General features: G+C 29.2%; 1 protein-coding gene across 1 annotated transcript; it reads right to left on the bottom strand.

Moving 5' to 3' along the window:
* Window positions 1-8,282: 8,282 nt before the first annotated feature.
* On the bottom strand, window positions 8,283-10,151 carry LOC132753959 (gem-associated protein 6-like). Its single transcript, XM_060744532.1, has 2 exons — window positions 10,014-10,151; window positions 8,283-9,551 (listed from the first exon to the last, which is right to left on the bottom strand). The coding sequence occupies exons 1-2, from the start codon at window positions 10,086-10,088 to the stop codon at window positions 9,111-9,113; spliced, it is 516 nt and encodes a 171-aa protein (XP_060600515.1). The 5' UTR covers window positions 10,089-10,151; the 3' UTR covers window positions 8,283-9,110.
* Window positions 10,152-10,280: the final 129 nt, after the last annotated feature.

Here is a 10,280-nt window from a genome sequence, read left to right as displayed (position 1 = left end):
CAATGTACTCTGTCCAGCCTCTATATTGTTGGATGTAGCTTTAAATATTCATTTTGATATCCCAGAACTTAACAGTTCCAAAAACGAAAGCTGGTAAAGTTCATCGAATAATTCTCTTTAGATAACACGAGAACAGATATTGATAATTCTCAGTTACAATGAAACAAATTATCATATGTTATCATATCTTTGACATATTGGAATATTTAAATAATCATGGTCAAATGTGTTTTGTTCATGATTGCCTTTGTGTTTATATTAATAATAATTATCGCAATTTTCATTTTATTTACGTTTTCTTACTTAACAATTCCTTTAATTTCACTTCATTGATTTATTTTGTTTAAACATATTTAAACAGTTAACAATAATTAGTGCAATAGCCGTTAAAGAAGCGTGCGTCCAGATTCATAATAATTTTCATGACAATTTTGAAAATTAATTGAAAAAAATAAAAATAATGTGAAACGAACAAAGAAAGTAATTTACACATTGCAAGAGATCAAAATATGCAAACATAGACCTTCCTGCGTTAGTAACGCAATACTAATATGGTGGTAGATACTGCAAAATAAGTCATAAATGACACATAACATGTAAATTATTACTTGAATTGTGAATCTTAACAGCTTTGTACTTTTTCTTAAGCTTGATTTTCTTGAAAAATGTTGGCTCATCTGGAGGTATGCAGCTTTAAGGAGTATATCTTTATATTAATAAGTTCAACTCTCAATGCGTTTTAGATGAAAGTTTGATCAGTGTTACACAAACCCTCGGATCAAAGTCATACATTCCATTACTTTGTCACCTACCGCTTGTTGTATAATACATGTTTAAACTATATGTTATATATTCAGTGCCTTTACTTTAACTAAATCTGGTATTAAACCTTCTTGGAATAATTATCTAAAGACCAGTGACTCTGGTTTAATGATGTCATTTGGAAGGGATCCATCCCTAGTGTCATTACAGAAAGAATGTTAATTTCAGATTGTTTCAACTCCATATTAACGAGTTATTAAGAACATATTAAATACATTTCCTGTATTATTAGTGTGAAAAAAGTAGGAGCACCATTGACAATCTACTACAAGTTACATACTGCCATTCATAAATACATATAGAACATCCTTTATAGAACCAATCGTATCTTGTCGGCTTTTTCCGTCAAACGTCGAATAATGAATAATAGCCGAGATATTCCGATTGTTATTGAACCATATGATCTATGCAGGCTTTGAGTCACATGAGTTGCACATGAGAAACTTTTCCAAAGTTAAATCTGAATTATAGCCCTATATTACAATAGAAGCAATTCCATTGCTATGGATTTATTTCAGTTCTATGTACTAAGTAAAATGCATGAACTAAATGCTTTTTAAAATTATCATGAATTATGTAATATACTACAAACACCTTGTATGGACATATTATAAATACAATATATGAATATATTTATTAAATAGACACAATTTTATCCATAAAGAATTATAAGGCAGCTGTGGCATTTATTTAGATTATATTACTATGTTTATTACTATGTTTATAATTATATGTTTATTGTTGAATTGCCAACCCTATATTGTAAATATATGCTAGACGAAACAGTACTCCGACTGCGTATAAATCTTGTCAAAATATGAAATAATCAGTCAGTCTTGACTGTAATTTTATTATTACACAAAAACATTCCAGCAAACTAGATGGCGTCAAAACACATGTTCAGTATTGATTGGGCATTTGTAGATAGTTTGCAGTCGGAATACTTGCATGTTTCGTTAAGTATAGTACAAAGGGTATCAATTACTCTTATTTATAGATTTATGCTTTTATGTTTTATTATTGTAATTTGCTTTGTTTACAAGAAATTAGATACTGAAATTCAATGACTCTTGTTGTTTTTTTCTTATTTTACTTTTACCTCTGTTAAATAGCATCACACACAAGGACCGGTTAGTACAATGTATATGCTGTCTTTAAATTACTTGTCCTTCCAAATCTTATCTTTGAATTTATTCATTAGGGCAATACAGTAGTTTAACACAAATGTGGGGGCGTCCGTGGCCGAGTATAAGGTCGTTGACTTAAACTTCTTGCCCCTCACCGCTGTGGGTTTGATTCATGTGAGTGAGGAAGCTATCTAACGTCGTTAGTTCTACTCGGATGCACATTCATGCCTACCAGTAAAGCTGAAAAGTCGCCATATGATCTCTGCTGTGTTGTTGCGACGTAAGAACCCCAACAAAATGGAAAGAAACAATCGTTCCTAAAATAATTTTTACCGAGGATCAGTGAACCCAATGACCTATTTTAAAAAGAGATTGTGATATTTAATGCATATTTTCTGAGAATTTCATAAGCTCTTACTTCAGAAAAAATGTCTGGGCACTTTAAATAAGAAACCAAGATATAATGGTGCAGCAAATGCTCAGATGAGATCCAAGTAAAAAATGAATTATACAAGTGGGATTTTTGACCGATTTCCGGACAGATAGAATCAGGCCACATTAAGAAATGCAATTTAGATATATTATGGGATACAACGTCTTTGGCAAGTTCTACAGTTCACAATTTACGACACCAGACACAAGCCCCATACACAGGTATCTATCCAGCATTCTTTGCACCTATGAACTTATAACTTGTCTTATTGCCAGATGTTGCAATTACTTATTCTGTATATAAAAGCAAATTCTGTATAAGAAGATCATGTAAGGTTGTTAAAATCGCAAATTGTGTATCCAATCATGTCTTGTTTTTTTTTTTTTTTAAGAAGTCCCCTATGTAGGTTTGGTAGGTGGATACTTTAATTACCTCTAACTTGTGACCATTGGGGTGTAGGTCACTGGTGTAAAATGTTTTTAACACTTTATTTATAAACAATGTGTTTCTTTGGACATGTGTAGGACAGTCTTCAGGGGTCATTTAGATCAAAGTCAAGATTACTGGTTTTACGTTTTACATCTACAACCTTTTTTATGGAGAGATACCTTTCATATTTGGAAGGAACATACCTTGGATGGTTAAAAGTTGGTCGTCACATGGTCAAGGTCACCATTGCTAACTATAGATTTTTACACTTGTTCATATACAGCCTTTATTATATGGCTGCAAATAGACAAATGTGTGTTTAATTTTGAAAAAGATGTTATTTTGTGTTTAGCATATAACATACCTTCAGGAAGTAGCAGGGAAATGTTAACTGAACAGAATATTTTTGATATGATAATTGATGATATGTCTTATTTTGAAAATATGTTCAATGATAATTGTCACTTCATAATTAACGGTGACCTGAATGCACGTGTTGGTGGAAGGTCAGATTTTGTTGAAAATGATAATCTGTTTGATGAAAATATTTTATCTTGGAATTATGTAACAGATAATGAATTACCTAGAATCAGCCAAGATAAAAAGGTTAATGAGCATGGCAAATATTTGTTAAATTTTTGTAAAGCCACTGGTATGCGTATTGTAAATGGCAGATTAGGTGATGATAAGAACTGTGGTAATTATACGTGTGTTAATAGTGCTGGTAGTAGTGTTGTAGATATGGTGTTATGTAGAAGTGACTTTTTTCAGCATATTTCTTCATTTAAAGTTCAAGAGCCAAATATTTTATCAGATCATTGTGTTGTTAATTATACAATTTCACACAATGTTACCAATTGTAACATAGAACTTAATGTTCAGGCAGAAAGCAATACTGTATCACATAAATATAAATGGGAAAATGAGAAAAAAAGAGTTATTTTTAGATTCATTAAATAATTATCAAATTATCAATAAACTACAGGAGTTTAATACAAAATTAGAATTTTCATCTACAAATGAGGAAATTGACTCAAGTTTACAAGATTTTTATTGTATTATTGATGAAGTATGTTCACCACTGTTTAAAAAGAAAATTTTTCAAAAAAATGTTAAAGTTACAGATACTCAAGATAAAAAAATATGGTATGATAGTGACTGTAAACAAAAACAAGTTGCGTTTTATATAAGTTTAAATGATTTTAGGAAAAATAAATGTGATGAATCCAGAAAAAATATGGTGAGTGCTAGAAGCGAGTATATAAAAGTATATTGAGAAAAAAGAAATATATATATGATTGTGACCAAACAAAGAAAATAGAAAATTTGAGATTTATTAATGCAAAGGCCTATTGGAATTTGTTAAAAAGTACAGATTTAAATAATAATAAATCAAATACATTGACAGCTGATAACTTTGTACAATATTTTAAAGCTATCAATGATTCGGACTCTGTATTTTTTCAGCCAGACGAGGACATTTTATATTTTAATGAACGTTATTTGAATAATGAACTCCAGTGTATGTTCTCAGAATTAAATGTTGAATTGTCGTATTTAGAAATAGTGAAAGCATGTAGAGAATTAAATATAGGTAAATCTGCAGGCCCAGATTATGTTTTAACTGAATTTTTTAAGTACGGTTCGCAGAATGATATATTTGTTAAAGGAGTATTTTTATTGTTTAATAAGTTATTTTCTACAGGTTATTTTCCAGAGGTCTGGACAGAAGGGTTTATTATTCCATTGCATAAAAAAGGAGACGTTAATGAAGTAGGAAATTATAGAGGAATTACTTTACTTAGTACATTTGGGAAATTATTTTCGAAAAGTGTTAAATAACAGACTATGTAAATGGGCTGAAAATTATAATGTTTATATTGAGGCACAGGCAGGCTTTAGAAAGCACATGGGAACCATTGACAATATTTTTGTTTTAAATGGTATTATAAATCATCTATTAAATTTAAATAAAAAGTTATATGTTGCATTTGTGGATTTTACAAAAGCCTTTGATTATGTTGTTAGAGACATTCTGTGGTTTAAATTGATTAAATTGGGAGTGAGAGGGAATATTTTAAATATTTTACAATCCATGTATAAGAGTTTTAAGTCACGTGTTAAATATGACATTAATGTTAGTGAAGATTTTGTTTGTATGCTTGGGGTACGTCAAGGGGAATGTTTATCACCTTTTTTATTTTCCATGTATTTGAATGACAATGAGGAACATTTCTCTATAAATGGATTCGAAGGAGTTGAGTTAGGTTGTTTAAAAATATTTCTACTGCTTTATACAGATGATATTGTAATTCTTTCAGAATCAGAGTCAGGTTAACAAAAAGGTTTAGATTTGTTAGATATTTATTGTACTAGATGGAAATTAACAGTAAACGTGAATAAAACAAAAATTATGATTTTTAGAAAAGGCGGGAGAAATAGACAAAACTTAGAATTCATATATCAAAATTATGCTATTGAAGTAGTTAATTCTTTTTCGTATTTAGGTATTGTATTTAGTACTGGTGGTTCTTTTCAATCAACATGTGAAACATTAAGTGGTCAAGCTTTAAAGGGTATATTCAAATTAAAATCGTATCTAGTGAAATTCCCTTGTCTTACAATAAGTCATTGTTTAAATCTATTTGATAAACTTATTTTACCCATTTTAAGTTATGGTAGTGAGGTGTGGGGTTTCTATAATTTAGAAAAAATAGAACGAGTTCACTTACAATTTTGCAAACATTTACTAGGAGTTAGGCCTCAAACACAAAATAATTTTATATATGGTAAACTGGGGCGCACAACTTTATTTTATAAACAGTTAGTAAATGTTGTACGCTATTGGTTTAAAATTATGGAAAGTGATGAAAATAAGTATATTAAAAAGGTATATTGCTTAATGTTGAATGATTTAGATTTGCATCCCCAAAAGAATTCTTGGGCTAAATCTATTAAAGAGTTGTTAGAAAATTTAGGTTTTAGTTATGCATGGTTGTTTCAGGGAGTAGGAAATAAAACTTTATTTTTGGAATATTTTAAAAGCAGACTTACTGATGGTTTTATTCAAAATTGGAATAGTCAACTACAAGGGTCATCTAGAGCAAGAACATATAATTTATATGCAAAATTTAAATTTCAGCCGTATTTGGATATTATCAAAAACACCAAATTAAGAATTGCATTATCAAGGCTTAGGGTTTCGGCGCATAGATTAGAAATAGAAACAGGCAGGTGGCACAAACCTTCAAAAATCCCATATTCAGACCGTAAATGTTTAATCTGTAAAACATTAGAGGATGAATTTCATTTTTTACTAGAGTGTCCTCTGTATATTGAGTTACGCAAACGATATATAAAAGAATATTTTTGGAGAAATGCTAATGTATTAAAATTTACTGAGCTTTTAAACAATGATAACAAAGTAGTTATTCAGAAGTTATCATTGTATGTCTTAAAAAGTTTTGAACTAAGAACACAATATTTGAATCAAATTATGTAAAATATATATAGATATATACATGTGCATGTACAAGAATTGATGAATCTTGCATATATCGTATTATGTAATTGTTAAAATTGTATTCTTTATTATTTTTTCTTAAGTCACCAGAAATTCTCCCCTGTTAAAGTTAAAAACATGATTTGTGAATTAAAATCAGTTACCGTAGATATATATTTTTTCCAGGTGATTGCAGATTAGATACAATTTGTTATGTACTGTTTATATACTGTTTGACTGCCAATTGTGATGATATTTCATTGTGAAATTTAGATATTACAATCTTTTGTGTATTAATATATTTAGCTATGTAAGATGATGGACTATATATATTATTTAACCAATGTCTCATATTTATAAGGAACATACCTTGTGTGATCCTCTAAATTTGGATGGAGTTTAGGGTTACTGAGTTCAAGGTCAAGATCTTGCATTTATATTTAACTGGTAAGTTGAAAAAAATTCAACTTTATCAAATAGCAATGACACTTTTTTTCTTCACAAAAACAAAGGTGACAACTCTGTAAAGTTATATAACTGTATTAACAATCTAATATTTTTAGCAATTTTTCTGCTCACTAGGTAAATAGGTAAAACTTTTTTGGAATTTTTTTTATTGACAAGAAGCTGGGCTAATGGCAACAGGTTTTACCAAACATGTTCTTGTCATCTTTTTATTTTTATTTAATATTTTTCATAAAGTACAAAAAAAAGTTAAAATGAAATGAAAATTGGTACTACTGCAGTGTAAAGGGACTCCACTGAGGTTTTTTCAAACAAGGTGACTGAAAATATTTTTCTGAGATTTGTGTACCATTTGATGTATGCCTGGTGCAAGTTTTTAGATCATTCCCTCATGCCATTCTTCCACATTAATATTTTATATTGTGAAAATAATGACCCAAAATTGGAAAAGGTTACAATCCTTTCCATTCAAATTGGGCTAAGTATTGCACAAAAATCGAGATTAAATCTAAATTCTTTTTTTTTCTTTTGCAGATTTTTCCATTTTAAGTGTTTCCTTTGAACTATGCTGAAATTTCAAATTTTATTTTTAGGTTTTTTGATCTCAGAGGAGCTCCTTTAATCTTAACACAAATGGCCAAACTGATAAACAAAGTAATTTATGTATGATAAATGTAGTTTTAAAGAAAAGCACATGTATAGTATATTCTTGTACATAAATATGAACACAAAGGTAAACATGTCAAATCAAAAACAATCACTTAAGTATTGCAAACATAATCCTTCTTAATAACATTTCACTATTTTAATTGACATTCTGACTCAAAGTCAAAATATCAAAATGATAATCTGAATGGACCTTACTTAACTTTTAAGCAAATTCCTAATTGGTTTAGGAGAGAGCCTTATAATTATGCTCTCAGAATATCCTTATGCACTTTAAGGTTTTAAAAAGAGTACTTTTTATTGCTTTTAGGCATTGTTATTTTGTGACACTTTTATAAGTGTATAACTGTAAGTGCTGTAATAGTCTTTTCAATCATTTAATGGTAAGCAAGCACCTATGTTCCTCAAGTCATGAAATAATATACCATTATTACCAAATGTAACAAATGTCCTACAAGAAACTGTTAAAATACACATGCATTAGCAATGAAATTAAAATGACAAAATATAAACTTACATCAATTAAAATGTTAAACAAGAATTTTTTTTCTTATTTGTATGTACAGCATTTCCATTTTCCCTGTCAAATACTTGAAATAATTGTAGTGACTATTTCTATAATGCATTTGCTTTACTGTAGGAAAAGTAAATCTGTCAAATCTAATAAGTTTTATTGATAGCAAAGGTAAAAATCTTGCAATATGATAAAATTTCCTGACTAAAATCATCTTACTTTTATATTAAAAAAAAGAAATTTAGACAGAATTCTTGTCTTTTACATGTATGTCAACGATACCATCAAAAAGGTACATGTACATGATTTTATTTTATATATACCAAATCAGACATGCTAGCCGTATTGAATATTCAAAATGACAAACTGAAAATAATACAACAACACTTCTTTTCCAACATTATTGAGTTCAACCTATTTGTATTCTGTTATACAGAGATATACAGTAAGTCTTTTGTACATCATTGAATTAAACAATAAGACTTTTGTACATCAGTGAATAATACAGTAAGACTTTTGTATAATCAGTGAATAATACAGTAAGACTTTTGTATAATCAGTGAATAATACAGTAAGTCTTTTGTACATCATTGAATAATACAGTGTAAGTCTTTTGTACATCAGTGAATAATACAGTAAGACTTTTGTACATCAGTGACTAATACAGTAAGTCTTTTGTACATCATTGAATAATACATTGTAAGTCTTTTGTACATCATTGAATATAACAAATAGACTTTTGTACATCAGTGAATAATACAGTAAGACTTTTGTACATCAGTGAATAATACAGTAAGGCTTTTGTACATCAGTGAATAATACAGTAAGTCTTTTGTACATCAATGAATTAATAACACAGTAAGACTTTTGTACATCAGTGAATAATACAGTAAGACTTTTGTACATCAGTGAAGAACACAGTAAGACTTTTGTACATCAGTGAATAACACAGTAAGACTTTTGTACATCAGTGAATAGCACAGTAAGACTTTTGTACATCAGTGAATAACATAGTAAGACTTTTGTACATCAGTGAATAACATAGTAAGACTTTTGTACATCAGTGAATAACACAGTAAGACTTTTGTACATCACTGAATAATACAGTAAGACTTTTGTACATCATTGAATGAGAATGTTTTTATTATCTGTTTACCATTCATCTTGATCAGCAGGCATGTTTTTAATCAGTCCCTGAATTTTCCCGAGGATAATTTCATTGGTACTGACACAGTTTTCTGATCCATATGGTGGCTGTATCACCAGAGCTTCGGCAACATTTAACAACTCTCCGTTTATCTCTACTGGTAGCCTGTTTTTCAACAACCAGGATTTAACAATATTCTGTCTCCGTTTCAAATCTTCTTCTGATAGACTCTCCTGACTTTTAAACCTGAACAAGTTATCCAGTTTTTGTTTATACAGTTCAACATCTTCACTAAGGACAGTTATAGATGTAACAGCATGTTTGAGGACAAGTTGTAGACTGGTTTTATCGTTGGAGAAGTTAACTAGAACAAAAGTCTCGGAGACGGGATCTATCGTGTACACATAACCGCAGCATTCAGCTCCATCATCTAATAAAATACTCACCTGCAATATATCAAACAAAACACATATTATATATCTATAATGTTGGGATCCAGAAAATATTATCATTATACTAAAAAGTATTTACATTTATTTAGATTATACATAAATTGATGATTAGAAAGGACTAAGGAGGTTCCTGTATAAAATATTGATAATTTGAGAAGTAACCTTCTATATTATTTCTACTTTATTATTATAATTACTCATACAATAAACTGGAAAAAGTTTATATATTATACAATATAACAAGTACACAAGTTCTACAAATTTAGAACAGTTTGTATAACAAGTACACTGTTGTTAGTTTTACTGGTTACTTTATTGTTTCACTCTATGGCATTTTATCATAATATTTAATAATTCCAATAAAAAAAGTCTAAAGAAAAAGTAATAACTCCCTAAATCTGCTATTTAATTATTATTATTAATAGACATGTTAATTATAAAGGTAAAAGTGCATACCTTCTTATATACATACTGCATCCATTCCTCTGGGTCTTTTGTGAATATTGGGTGAATATCGCTTTCTTCTTCCATTGCTCAACACTCCTGATTATCCTTAACTTAGAATTACATACAAAGTTATGTCCATACAAAGAAATCTAAATATCATGTAAGTTTAAAACTCCTCTGTGAGATACACTATTTGTTGTTTTGTTAATTTGTTTTTTCTTTCTAAGCCCACAAAGAATATGTTCAAAGACTGTTTACATAAAACAAAAACTACTT

Source organism: Ruditapes philippinarum, unplaced genomic scaffold (assembly GCF_026571515.1).
Source record: "Ruditapes philippinarum isolate M1 unplaced genomic scaffold, ASM2657151v2 ctg1909_1_1_1_1, whole genome shotgun sequence".
Classification (NCBI taxonomy): Eukaryota; Metazoa; Mollusca; class Bivalvia; order Venerida; family Veneridae; genus Ruditapes; species Ruditapes philippinarum.
This window is presented reverse-complemented; position numbering and strand designations above follow the sequence as displayed.